At 30.5% G+C, this 15,419-nt stretch overlaps 1 protein-coding gene across 7 annotated transcripts in view; it reads right to left on the reverse strand.

Moving 5' to 3' along the window:
• Positions 1-1,746: 1,746 nt before the first annotated feature.
• Positions 1,747-15,419, reverse strand: part of LOC143252088 (ribosomal protein S6 kinase alpha-5-like) — a 126,409-nt gene continuing 112,736 nt past the window's right edge. For 4 of the 7 annotated variants that reach the window (XM_076503700.1, XM_076503704.1, XM_076503703.1 and 1 more), the window contains one exon: positions 6,023-13,863. In XM_076503700.1, coding sequence (XP_076359815.1) covers positions 13,228-13,863 — 636 coding nt within the window. In that variant the 3' untranslated portion in view covers positions 6,023-13,227. Of the gene's footprint in view, positions 2,223-6,022; positions 13,864-15,419 lie in introns of those variants that run through there. The other 3 variants (XR_013028813.1, XM_076503702.1, XM_076503705.1) reach the window with 3 other exon arrangements.

The following is a 15,419-nucleotide window of genomic DNA, read 5'->3' on the forward strand; positions in this document are numbered from 1 at the left end:
GTTTTAGTCCATCAAGAATTGTGATACACAATTGAAAAACATACCGATATCACCAAATCATTAAGAGAGCAGGTGTTTACTGACCTCCTACACCGAATGAGTCCCTCTCCGCACTATATAGGTGCCACTCCAAAACAAAAAGTACAAAATCTGTTAATTACCTTATAATTGATAGATTTATTTAAATACTAAAGAAGAAAGCTTATGTTCCTATAATCCCTTTTTAAACCACATGTTCAACGTAGCCTCCACGCTTATTAATAATGTACCGCATATTGTTCATCACTTTAAGTAATGTTTGTAGGGGAACATTTCTGAATTTCCCAGCGGATATGGTCCTTGAGCTCATTAGTCTAAGGTTTGGGGTTAGCAGAAATTCTGTATTTTAGGCAACTCCATAAAACAAAGTCCATATCAAGTGCTTATGAAGGCAATGCCACATTCTCATGAAGAGAAATCAGTCTCTCTCTGTTAGCCAGGTTAACTATCATCAAATGATTTAGGAAAATTTACCTTCCTGAACTATGCAAACAATCCAGGTGAATAAATGGCAGTACTCGCATGAAAACACAATGGTTCCAGCACGGACCAACTCCTCATACAACCAGGAAAAGAAAATGTTACCTTCGTGAAAAATTCCCATACCGAATGATTATATTTGCACTATATTTCATATACATTTCACCGTTTAAGAAAGTTATATAAATGAAAAAAGGATCCTTTCTTGAAAAATAAGTTGAATTATATTGTTTATTTTAATACAAACTCAAACAATAGGCTACATGCGTTCTGCCACCAGAGGGAATTGATCAAAAATTTTAGTGTTACAAGTTCGTAAACTTATCGTTGCCAAAGTGTAACTATTCTAGGATGTATATTTGTTACGTTGTGATTGGTAACACTAGTTTACGAAACAAATATTTGCCGTTTGAGTTCAAAACACGCCACACTTTGAAATTTTAATTTTCATTCAACAGCGAAATCTAAACCATAACTAATTGCGAATTTCGTTCAATATACATTACTGTTAACCAAGGTACCGTATTTTCCGGTTCGAATCGCCGAATAATCCGAGGCCAATTTTCAGCTCTGAAAATGAGGGTTTTTTGCTTATTACCGCCCAATAAGCCGAAGCCATTTTTTAAGAAGTGACAAGTTTCTTCAAAATGATTTCTTAGTCTCGTTTCAGCGTCAGTATGCATGTTGTGTGTGATCATTGGCGTTCTGTAGTAAAGCAGAACGTGTCGTATTGAGACAGAGATGGAATCAATATGTCATTCGTTGTTGGCTCCACTCACTGTAATTAGGTAACCAATGAAATTCCAGAAACAACGTTTCACTGTAGTCTTAACGTGCTTTGCTGATGGGACAAAATTACCGCCTATGGTAATTTTCAAAATAAAAACATTTCCTAAGAAGAAGAAATTTCCGAAAGGAGTGATCGGCCAATAAGCCGACCCCCAAAAATCAGGTCCAAAATTTAGGGCCAGAAATTCGGCTTATTAGGCGGAAAATACGGTATGTAGATGTCACAGTCTTTTAGTTATAGAACAATTGTCGTTTACACACATTTATATTAACAATATAATTTATCTCTGTACCATATTCAAATATAAAAGTTTATATCCAAGTATGGAATACTTCATAACAATATTTCATAAAAGTTTTATTTCTTGCCCCAACATTAAACAAATCACTAAAAATCTTGAATTATAACTTTCAGGCAATAAGAAACGAAACTCAAGATAGTTCGAAACGATTTATTACATATCAGTACACAAAATCTAATTATCTGATTAAATACGTGGAGCTTTAAATACAATTAAAATATCTAATCATGGCAATATTTCAAAGTGCTGAGTAAATACATAAATAATTATAATCTTTATCTGATCAAATTATTTATTTTATCACTCATTACAAAACTAATAATTTCTTAGAACGTTTTAGGCAATATATTACACAATATCTTATTTTACATAAAACATCTTTCTTTTCGCGGAATGTCATCATTTTAAAATGTGTCTTAACAGTCATTAAGATTGCTATTCATCTGCAAGTTCGAGATTAAGCACAGAACATACATAGCACTAGCATCTCAATTTGGCAAGAACTCTAAGCCTACAATTCATTGTCTAAAATTATAAGTACATACATAATGTCAGATTATACACAACTGCACGTTCTCTGACTTCTAGCAATGATTACTGCAGAAAGTATTCCTACGATAAAAAAAAAAAAATGTATATAACTGTGTATTAGCCTAGACCAACATTAAATATTGAACTAATGTATCAAAGTCCTACAGTTAAAAACCAAGTACTTTTAATATATTAATAGTATAAAACATTGAAAAGTAAAATAAACACAACCTGCCGGTTAACAACGTTTCAACTGAAATGATAGCACGATAAAACGTTGTTTAATATTGTAATTAGAAATAACATATAATTAAATATCAACACAACCCCATAAGACTAGTATTACATAAAAATTATAAACGTACCTTCTTTTTAGTTCTCACTTTTAAAATAGTTTTAATATCAATAGCGCACATGGTTTATGATAATACAGCGAATACGTAGCTTACGTCAGTTTCACATACACTCAATTAACGTTATTAACAAATATAGATTGAAGTGATATCAGTTAAAGTTTTAGTAACAGTAAGTTTGATTCAACTTTAAAAACAACACCAAATACTTGTAGCTTTACGTCACACATTTATGAGCCAACATATCAATTTTAAAATATAAATCCTAAAATAAATAACACTAATATATGTACTACAAATGAGAGGGAAACTTCCATATCAAAATATTTCGACTATTACTAGTAGTAGAACTACAACCTTGAAAACTAGAACTTAAATATATAGTTATGTATTAACATAAATAATTTATTAATCGTTTCTATTAAAAAATATAATTCCTTGATCAGCAATGGCGACATCTAGCGCTTTTAATGGTTATTTATTGACAGGCAAAGACTGACGAATACAATTGTTCGAATGAGTTCATGTAGCATATTATTGTATTGTATAATAGCTGTATATACTTTTTCTCGAAAGGTTTTTGCTCGAAACGTTGCAAGTAATGATAATAAACTTTCTGTTATAGACGTGTGTTTTACCAATTTTGAACAGTTTTTAATTTGCATAATTATGCATTGCTTATTTTTATTTATTTATAACTAACTTCAAAGTTAAATAAGTACACATCGGTTATACTCGCACTGTAATAATACAATAAATATGAGGTAAACAAAAGAAGTTTGACACAATCCTGAAACCAAAAGTCGAAAGGTTAGCCGAGTAAAAACGATTAAACTGTTTTAATTTACATTTAATTTCATTAAAAGTACATTAATGAAGTGATCTAAAGATTTATGAAATAAACATCTCAAGTATAAAATGTTATTTTCTATTATTAACATATTAGTACCACTGTGCAAAGCAATAACATAGAAATTAATCCTCGACCTGTTACGTTATGGCATGTAAACCACATATGAACATATTATTCCAATAATCTTTACAGAATTTAAGACGGAGATAACACTTCTACTCCTTTATTTTTAATAGGCCTAAATAATAAATAACATTACAGTATATTAATTATTTCAAAGTATCAATACTTATAAGCATTAAAATACCTAAAGCTTTTAATATAAGGACCTACACATGTAATAATTTTTGGCGAATAATTAGAAGCTACCAATGACTAAAATAATTAAGGTGTAATATTTTCATTAACCAAATACACGTTTGAAGAAAACTCAACGTGCCTTTTTTTTTTTCTAAAAGTAATTGGTTTGTATTTCGCGCAAATCTACACGAGGACTATCTGCGCTAGCCATCCCTAATTTAGTAATGTAAGACTACAGGGAAGGTAGCTAGTCATCAACACCTACCGCCAACTCTTTTACCAACGAATTGAGTGTTATAACGCCCCCACGCCGCGCATGTTTGGTGTGACGCGGATTAAGAGTCGAGAGCCTTAATCACCTACCCAAACTGTGCCTTTTAAAAGATAAAACATGTGTATTTAAAGTCGGCAAGTATTCAATATGAAGTATAAATTCGTATTCTCAAGATGGCTGGCATGGGTGTTAAAACTTTAATTCAAATAAAGTACAGAACAACATTTCGACCTTCTTAGTTCATTTTCAGGTTAGCAAAAATAGTTAACAACTGACAGTTGCCAGGCGCATGTCTTAGGAATGAAAGGGTAAACTGTTACGGGAATTTAGGGGCCTTGCAGGTAAGTGTTAGGTCATTATTTAGTATAGGTATATAGGTGTTCCTTTATATTTGTTCAATTTTGGTTTTAGCAGTTGTATAAGTAGGACTTCTTTGATTTTGCGTTTGTTTATATTTGTTTCCCTACTTAGTATCTGGGTGTTTTCCATGGTTATGTTGTGTTTATTTGAAGATGTTTTTTCTTTTGTTCTTTGAATCTGATTACCATTTTTTTCCTTGTTTCTCCAGCCACGTTAACTCGATACATCCCAACATCAAGTTCACCTGTGAACACAAGAAAACCAACCAAATAGCATTTCTCAACCTCAAGATTAGAAGAATCGATACACAATTCAAAACATAAATCTACAGAAAAATCACCCATACTGGACTATACATTTTCTGGGACTCAATACGTGAAAAAAAAAAAATCAACATATTAGGAAACCAAAGAAACACAGCCACAAAACTATGCTCAGCCGATGAAATCAACAAAACAATACTTCAATATTAACAACTTTCCTCCAAAAACCGTGAAAAAGTTGTACACACACACACCTAGATCAACAAGGCAGTCAACAACAAACAATAATAAATTCCAAGAAATAAACAACAAAACATTAAACTGCTGCCCACCAAACATTCTCAATATCAGTGAAAAAATAACCAATATTTTGAAAAAGCTTATGAAAAACACAACATTCCAGTAAACACCAAATTTATCCAAAAACCAGGTAAAAATTTAAAGTTCATACCATGTAAAAATTACACTGACAAACACAACACCAACATTATCTATAAAATACGATGCAACAACTGTCACGACTTCTATATTGGAGAAATAAGTTGAAAAATTGAAACCAGATTCAAAAACACAAAAATACACACCTTTTTGAAAACTGCAAATCAAACAAACACAACCACAGAAAACACCCGGATACTAAGTAGGGAAATAAACAAAAACAAACGGATAAATCAAAGAAACTCTACTTGTACAATAACTCAAACCAACATTGAATCAATATAAAGGAACACCTATGTACCTTACTAATTAATTGCCTAACATTTTGTAGTAACGCCCCTACAATCCCGTAACAGTTTACACTCTCGTTCCTAAGTCATGCGTCAGGCAACCATGGCCAAGCGTGTTAAGGCGTGCGACTCGTAATCTGAGGGTCGCGGATTCGCATCCCCGTCACGCCACACATGCTCGCCCTTTCAGCCGTAGGAGCGTTATAATGTTACGATGAATCCCACTATTCGTTGGTAAAAGAGTAGCCCAAGAGTTGGCGGTGGGTGGTGATGACTAGCTGCCTTCCCTCTAGTTTTACACTGCTTAATTACGGACGACTAGCAAAGATAGCCCTCGAGTAGCTTTGTGCGAAATTCAAAAACAAACAAACAAACCTATACTAGCCGTCTTGAGAATATATTTTCACTTTAAGTTGGTTTTTCGTCATAACTAAAGTGTAACTTCAATTTATTTTAGAAAAGGCTACAATTTTTCTTTAAATATTTCTTTAAAATGGTAATTACAGGTTCAAATGAATCATAATTTTGTCATCCCATTATTCTAAATTTATTTATTTTAATTGTATCTCATGGAACCTAGGAGGAAATGAAAAACTGAAAATCTACAAAATCTCACGAAAATTAAAAATATGTTTTACACATGCATAAATGAACTTTCATTTTAAACAGTAATATATATAATTCCGATTTTCTTTATATTAACCAATACCAATGTAGAAATAAATTACTTCTAATAAAGCAACGTGAAAATTTGGTAACAGTTAAAAATAAATCTTTATTAGAGAAAGCTTAGAACTTACTTTAAAATCCATATTTTGTGGACAGTACCAACTCTTATTTCAAAATCTCTAGAATTAAACCCATTCTCTTTCAATATTAGTATTTCCATCTCCATGTTACTGATCATATTAAATAATTTTTAAATAGCAAATAAATGTTTTAAGTTGTAAAACAGTACCTATTATATGTTTTTCCACTTATACAGAATAATGGTTGTATAATTTAAATGTTTTTCCATTCATTGTTTACATTAGGTCAAATTTGATTGGTTTCATTGACTACATTTCATATTTACAAAAGTGGTCAAGCCACTTTTCTACATATTAGTAAAAATGTAGTTATAAAGTTCTAAGTAACAAATTTGTCTCTCTCATTGAATCTTAATTTTTAATATTACTGCTGATATACAAATAAGTTCAGAATAATTCACCGTGATATACATTCAAAAATAACTACAGACTTCAGATTTGTCTAAACATATTTATAATGGTTTAGTTATGTCTGAAAAACCATACCAACATTCTGGAGTATTCACAGTACAAAAGTAAATCATTCTTTTATACTTATAAATAATTGTTTGTCAATTTATTGTTTAATTATCTTGATACACTAGTTCAGTGATCACTAGATTGAAACTTGTTTCTCAATTATAAAGTTATTGGCATAAGTAGTTTGAAATGATAGGTGTTTGTGTCTTTATATGTGTGTGTGTGTATATATATTAGAATACAAATATATTTTTCTTTTTGAAATAGGCAAGATGCATCGTGAAATACATGTGCCAACTGATTCTAGCAGCAACTACCACAACTTAATATTACTTTTGATATCAAATATGAATTACAGGCACATATGTAATACATCATAATTTTATCAGAATTAATCTTAGTAAATACTTACATCCAGTAGTGAGTAAATTATTCTCTAATGTTCTTGAAGCTTTACTTGCCAACACAGTTTATATATCATATTCAAAGGTGTTACAATATTTATTTGCATTGTAAGAGGAATGTTTTATTAGTAAGGCTTAACCCTACAGCAAATAAAGAAATCAGTAACAGGTGAAGGATATTTTGAGTTTTGGACTATAAACATTTTAATACCATTATTTGGGAATTGGCTGAAAAAAACAACGTAGTTGACTTCATTGCTTAAATTTCAGTTTGCAATGGTTTTGAGGCAGTCTAAAATTTATAATGTTTCCAGTTTTAAATAAACAAAATCCAAAGCATGCTCCAGGCCTAAAATCAAGCACCAAAGGAAATAAATACATTCATTTTTAACAAATATTATTCTGAATATGAAAAAGTCAGAAGAACAGTACAATACTATATCAAATTGCAAATAAAACACTATAGTTATGTTTTTATGAAATTCTTCAATAGCTTTGTAAACATAAGAAAAAAAAAACATTTTATGTGTTTCATGAAATTGAATTGAAACCTCAAACAGCACTATCAGTAACACTATACAACTCTTATGATTCAGATCCAATTCATTTGGTACAAATTACTATCTTCTATAATTGACACAACATATGTTTACTTTACCATTATTTCTTAAGGTCACTTATACTCATTGTTAAACACACTATTTACTAATTATTTTATTTTGTGCTCAAACATAAGACTGATATTTGACTTAGAGATTTTGGTTGTAAAATAAATACTAGCCAATAAAACCATTGTTCTGTAATTCTGCACCAAGCAATGGCTCATAACATCAAAACATGTACCACACTGTATGATGTTTCAATTAACTTGTACAGTTCACCAAGTATACTTTGTCCTCAAAATTGGTGCTACGTTCTCACATTCCAAATTTAAATACACTTACCACTTAGACTGTGCATAAATGTGCATTCAGTTACACAAGACGAATTAATCAGTACAAAATGTCTCTCTGTACACATATTTTAAACTAAAAACTATTTCACAACCACAATTATTAAAAATATTAATATTAAAACAATGTAACACAATTTCTTGACTTTCAAAAGTGATCAAAGTTAGTAAAAGTTAATATTTTTCATCTCAAGTTGCTATACCTATCAAAAGATTTCTTGTCTTGACATACATCTATAATTGCAATTACTGTATAATATGATTTTACAAACAACATTGCATTACCTAAACTATTTAGAATGATATGTAAAGTTTAGCTTTAAAAGAGATTACTAGGATAACTCTAACAACTAGTCTTAAATGGAAATGAATTTGTGCAAGGCAACCAATCACAAGTTTCACTAACTGAAAAAATAAATAAATTATGAGTATCACAACCTATGGGACATAATAATTTGTTATACTGTATGTAGTTTACATTCATAACTTAAGATTGTAAAATGAAAAGTTTATTAAGTATATAGGCTTCTCCATTAAAATATAAAACTACACTACAAATAAAAATGTTGGGTCTTTACTTAGCTAAAATCCAAATCAATATTTTCATATGTTTTATGATTCTTAAAATGTTGCATTATTAAAACATTGAACAACAAGCTTGTTTGCAAGTTAAACAGAAAAAAATAGAAATAATAAAATATTTTGACTGATAACGTGACTAATATGTACAATAAATTGTCATGTGAGCAACACAGCATATTCTTTGCAAATTATACCTAAGTAAATCCTAAAATTAATATATCATGCTTTCAGTTCAATTGTAGTTTTATGTTTATAATGTTCACAAATATATTTTCGTTCATTTATATTTCACAGTTACTTTTGCATGTAACCATTAGTAACTACACAACAGTATCTAAATTTCAGAAATATCTTCTTCCCTGGTAATACATTATTCAAAAATGACTTTTTTTAATGATGCACTTTAAGTAATATGTTTGTATCACTACCACAGTGGAAGGTTTCAAGATTACCTAGACCTTTTATAATGCAATTTGGAGCAATTTCCCATAAAAATTATCCACAATATTTCACAGTAATGGCCAAAAACTACATAGCTGCATCTTACCTAAGTTAAATTACTATTATAACTCATTTTTAACATGAGACAGTAAAGAGCAAAAAAATGGAAAACAAAAACAAAAAAACAGCCTCATTGTATCTAACAAAGAGCTATATGACAGTGTAGTGCTTCCAATCTGTATTTAATGCAATTAAATATTACTTTAGTTACTCAAGTAGTGTTTGCTCATATTAGATAGAGATTAGAAGCACATGAATTTATAGCGTAGATAAATATTTATGTAATCATGTGGTAAATTGTATTATATGTATTAAAGATATTTCTGGTTAAAAACTTTTGTTGAATTTCAATAAATCTAAAACACAGAAGAGTTACTTACATAAGGTTATTGCTAGCTATTTTATTATTATGTAGTTCTCCCATACTACCCATTAACTATATTACAAAAAAATAGGAACACAATAGTTCAATATGACAGTACTCCCAATTATTTTCAACACTTGGCTTGAGATTGTTGGGGAATACATTACTCCCAAATATAGTTTTGTTTACTCTTGAGTATTATAATGATAGTTATTAACAGTGTAATATTTAATTGTAGTGCAAGCCAGCAATCAGGCTTTCACAAACATGATGTCACCCATAGACAAGATAATAAATTTCAGATTGGTTGTTAGCTTAGTCAAACTTCACACTCTAAAATTTAAGATTTCGAAATAAATTATTTTTGCATCAAAATTATTAGAATTTACATATTAAATTTTTAAATAAATCCTCTAAAAAGTTTATTCCTTCCTGTTACTAAAATCCTCTGATAAATTATCAAAGAATAAGACATTAGAGAAAAAAGTAGCAAAAGTATTTTTTTTGCAATTATCTTGATTTTTTAACTTCATGGAACAACCAGATCCAGTTTTTATTAAGAAACTTTTGTAGCTTTCAAACATATAATTGTAAATTAAAAGTTAATAACTAGATGGGTAGTGGGTAAGCAAAGGTCTACAAAAGAAATAAAAAACTGTATCTACCGTGTTTCTCCGAAAATAAGACAGGGCTTATATTAATTTTCACTCCAAAATATGACACTAGGGCTTATTTTCGAGGGATGTCTTATATTGATATATTAAAAAAATGAAGTTACAAAGTAAAACTATTAAACTAACCATTTAAAATAAACTATTATTAAACTATTAAACTAACTGATTAATACTTAAACAAACTAATTAACTAACTATTAAACTAATTAATAAATTATATTTTTTTATTTCTTTCCTCTTCTTGCCACTCTTAACTAGGGCTTATTTTAATGGTAGGGCTTATATTAAAACTATCCCCAAAAATCACACTAGGTCTTATTTTATGGGTAGGTCTTATTATCGGAGAAACACGGTAGTAATAACCTAAAAAAATGGTTATAATTTATAGCATTCTAATAAACAAATAGTTTTTGAAATGTTCCTTGATTTTATTAAAGTATTTTTTTTTATTTTGGATGCTCTAACATCAAGATGAAGTCCTTTTATGTCAAACATGGTTTTCATAACAAGACAAATACAACGCGAAAAAAGTGGGGATTTTTTTAGTTTCAATGATAAAGGATAAAAGAACTAGATACTTAACAGCGGTTTTTTTTCCTTTCATAGTACTCGATTTGTGATTGAGTAAGCCAACTGTTCCAAGACACACATTAAAGCAAATCATCGACAAAAATGCCATGGATGGAATTTGAGCCCGAGACTCTTGGCTGATACTGGTACTTTAATATTAATAATTTTGATCCTGACTAAAACAAAATAGTCAAATACACTTTAGCTCTATTGCAGTTGGCACAGTAATAACACACACAGTTTATTGAATCAAGCATGTACACAGATATCACCTACTCAGCTTAAAACTGGAATAATAATTGACTAATTTTTAATATAATGAATAAGGTGCTAGTAATCTCAGTCTAAAGTGCTTGAGTTTAAGGCTACTGGCTCACACTAGTGTCTTGAGACAAAAGCTTTTGATTCTGATTCTTACAATATCCCTTTTCATTCTGGTCAAAGTTGATCCTTTAAGTTTAGAACACAATTCAACACACTTTGGCTGTTTATTACCTAACAATATAAACACACGGAGTACATTATAGCCATGCAGTAAACCACGTTTGTACATGGTTTGATTTACTAGTTCTGACATTAGATGGCTCTCATGGATGGAATTATCTTTAAGTTGGTCAATATAACAAATCATAATACTAGCTACTTCTGCTCTGTTTGAGGCTTGAATGAGGAACTCTTACTCATCAATGCTCTTTTTCATGAATGCTGAGACATGTAAAAGATACTTCTACAAACTGAAGTTTTAAAAAGAAGACTAGTTGTTCTGATGGTCTGTCTTGTCACACTATGCTTGAATGGATTAGCAATGTCTACAAAGGGTTATGATTACATAATATATGCATGCTTAGTTTGGCTTGTAAGATTCTCCTAAAGTAGTTTTACTTTTTAAATCAAAAACATGCAAAAGATAAGTATTCAAATCTAACAAAAACCCTAATGAAAGTATTTGAATTCTATCAGTAGCAGAGAAAAAAACAACTTTTATGAAACTAAGTTTGTAAAAGAGGAAAAACTGAAATTAATAAAACTAACCTTGTAAGTTTTCTGTGTTAATTGCTACCATTTGAAATACATAGACGTTCCCAGAAAAAATACACATGTAAGCTTGATCATCATCACACTGTAGTACTTGGATCAATTGTACATACAAAAGCCAAGTCTTAATCTACATACTTTCTCATTCAACCCAACTGTTCATTCTCAGATACACACAACTGTCAAATATACTGTTGCTAAAATAAACTTCTGATAAATTATCATAACTTCTGTAGTGCATTGTTTTAAGAATATTTTTTGCTTAGTAATGAAATCTATAAAGTTGCAGATGTGTCCAAAATATTGCTTTAAATAAACAACAGGGAATCCTCAATTGCCAGAGCTGTATTTAGATATCAAATTCGTTGAAAGATGGAGCTATAACTTAAAAGTTTGCACTTTGAAAAACTTAGGAGTTTCCTAATAGTTTTAATGCTTCATTTACTAAATAAAATACACTTTTCTTGTTGTCATGTTTCGATTCTTCATAAGTTACCCGAGTTTCAAGTGCAGTAATTAAACTAATTTTGGGCAAACTACTTTGTGCTTTAGGACTGATCACAATTAATTTGGATTAAACACTGGATGCGCATGTTATCAACAGATGATTATTCACATGCTGAATACTAGTGATGATGTTTGAATAATGGATCTTTGTTTTACACAGATAGTAGTCTCCAGCCATATCTGGTTATGTGTAAGGTTACACATAATAGTATTTTTATAACTGCATTTGAAACTTGTTTGGAGACACTTATGCAACTAAAATATTGTTTGGATACTTCATTAAATGTTTGAAACAGATGTAAAGTGATAATTGATGATGTAATTTAAAGTGAAATATCCCTGAATTACAAAAGGAAGCTATATATTTTTGACATGTTAATGTGTTGCTAAGAGCTAATTCAAAATATAAGTTGTAATTTTTGATAAATAGCATGAGTTAAATATGTCAGTAATGCATAAAAACATATTACAGCAAACTATGGACCATGAAACAGCATTATAAGTGTTTCACAAATGTTGAGTTAAGCATGTTATATAATGTGATATATATAAACTTGAAATTGTAAAAAGAGGCAAATTTTATGTTACAAATAAAATTGATATTTGAAATAATTAATATTATTTTCATTTGAAAGGTTTCCTTAACAACCTTCTGAATGATTTAACTGCTCTTTGGTTTCATGGCAACTTTGATCAAAACAGTGGACCCTTAAGCATCAACAATATGCTTTGTAAACAAGTAAAAAGGCACATAGTGTAAGAGGCAAACAGTATATCTTCTCTGACATAAAAAAAAATCACTGTACCATAATAATATGCTTTATATGTGTATATATACATAAACTGTTATACAAGTTACATTAATCTAGAACAATAGTTTCAAGACGAGCTTGTTTCCCTTGCCTCTTGCTTACGTTTGTTGAAGAAGCTTTTCTTTCTTTTAGTACAAAACAGTCATCTTCACTTTGTTGCTTCTGAGATTTTGCTTTAGACCTGGTCAAGGGTCCTTGATGACCTACAACCTTCAGAGCAAATTCATCTTTATTAGCCCTTTTAGTTAGAATGTGCTTTTGGCTAGAGCATGTCAGTGAGTCCTCTTTAAAAAGATCCAGAGAGGTTGCCCATTACCTTGCATTCTGGATAAGTAAAAATACTATTAATAGAGTTGTCTCTATGAGGAACAAACCTGTAAGTCTTGGTAGTGTCTGTTGTCTTGGTAGGAGGAGATACTTGGTACGAAGTAGAACTGGTTTGAGGACCACTTGTAAAGGAGGCCTGACTAGAGTCACTGCTCATGGAGCTGCTTCGAGCATCCGTAGAACTTTTCTTTCGTTTTCTTCTCTGAGCAAGAGGAGCTGCAGACACATCTAGAAGACAGAATCCTTTACGAGTGGCCATGTGAAAGGCATCAAATGTTGCTCTAAGCGCAGTATCTGCAACACGTGGAGAAGGCAATGAGCTGAGAATGCTGGGTGCCATTAATGGGGTTTCAGACACACTGCAATGACTCTGGTCAAGTACCCATGAATGTGACAAAAGATCATTCATGGTAAAGCGTTTTTTAGGGTTCACTGTAAGAAGTCCTTTTATCACATCCTTTGCCTGCTGAGAAACCATATTCCAAGCAGGGTAAGAAAATGAAAATTCTCCTTCTCGAATTCGTTGCATGATTGCTGCTGAACTGGCTTCTCGGCTATAAGACTGGAATGGTGCTTTGCCTGAAAGCATTGTGTACTGGAAAAAAACAAACATTAATGATTCAACACAAATTACAATGTAGTTTTCCAATGATGCCCATGGTAATAGTTTTACCACATACAGAGCAACATTCTCAATATGTTACAATATATTACAAACAAGTTAATTACTTTTCTGGCCATCACAAATGAAGTGGAAAAGTGGAGAATTACAAATAAGTAATATGTGCTCTGCAGTGCTTAAAGAAAATCTAAAAAATTTTAATTACTTGTTTCACTGACAGCATGAGTTAAAAAAACTCAACAATTTAATTACTTTAAAACTAGGTCTTAGAATAAGCAATCTATTTTAATTTAAAGGAGGTAGTTGCAAAAGTATGATAATATTGGGTTTACAGGTTCAAGTGTTTGTCTCTGTTGCAAAGAACACATATAAAGAAACACAATAAAACTTAGGAAAACATCTAATATTGTTTAATGTGTTCTAATATGATATAGCACTGCTATCACAAATTATAATTTCAATATGCTTTCAGTAGAATTGCTGATAAGTAACAGTTAAAGTTTCTGAAAGGTTTGATAATTGCAACTTCTAAGTGTTTTGCATCAACACATTTTAGTTTTTCAACCTGTTATGAAATTTTGAGTGAATATTCAACATTCATTAAGGTATTAGGTTTTAAGTCTGCATAAATAAATGTAATAAAAGTTAATTTTGACAGCAACTACACCTCATTAAGACACTTTTTAGAAAACTCATATTTATAAGTTTTCTGTTTCAATGACATTATTACTAAGTGTCACTATCTTATGACTGTGCACAGGGGATAACATGTCCTCACAAAAGTGTTTACTTATATCAGTGACTAAAACTACATCAGATAGGAGAATATCTACTAAAGCATCATTGTTATAATTGGTCAATATATAAAGACATAACACATCATAATTAAAATGGCTATAATTTTTTGCAACTAAATGTTACATAAAAAGGGGATCATAGAGAAAAATAGTAAAAAACATAATTCAAAACATACACAGGTGACTCAGGAGTCAGCTAAGTCATGCTGCTGTAATACAAGATAAGCAGCATATATACTCTACAATCGGAGAAAATACAAGTAGTTACTGATACATTTTGATGTTAGTTATATCCTGAATAAAGCAGGTTCCTTTACATGCCTTACACCAGTTTTAAATGCAAGATGTCACAATTTCAGTGAAACAAAGAGCTAGGACTTAAAATCCAAGAGAAAGTAGCATAGAAGTCTTTTCATTTTCATTCTAATATTGACATTTGTTTTATATAACAGCCTGACAATACTTGATAGTTAGGAAGCCTAACTCACACTCACAATCTACGAGTAGGTTGGTTGTTTGGTATTTAATGGTACAAAGTAACAAGGTTATTTGCATCAAACAGTTGGTAAAAGAGCAAAATAATTTCTGCAAAAAAATTAGGAATTGTTACATTTCTTTTTGGAAGTAAAACAATTCAAAGCAAATAAAGTGTAGTAGGAGTTTTAGAAGAGGTATCTAAGTTGGAATTTGATGATATAGTTAACATTAGTTTATTTAGTATTTTCTTGTTTT

This window comes from Tachypleus tridentatus, chromosome 6 (assembly GCF_004210375.1).
Source record: "Tachypleus tridentatus isolate NWPU-2018 chromosome 6, ASM421037v1, whole genome shotgun sequence".
NCBI lineage: Eukaryota > Metazoa > Arthropoda > Merostomata > Xiphosura > Limulidae > Tachypleus > Tachypleus tridentatus.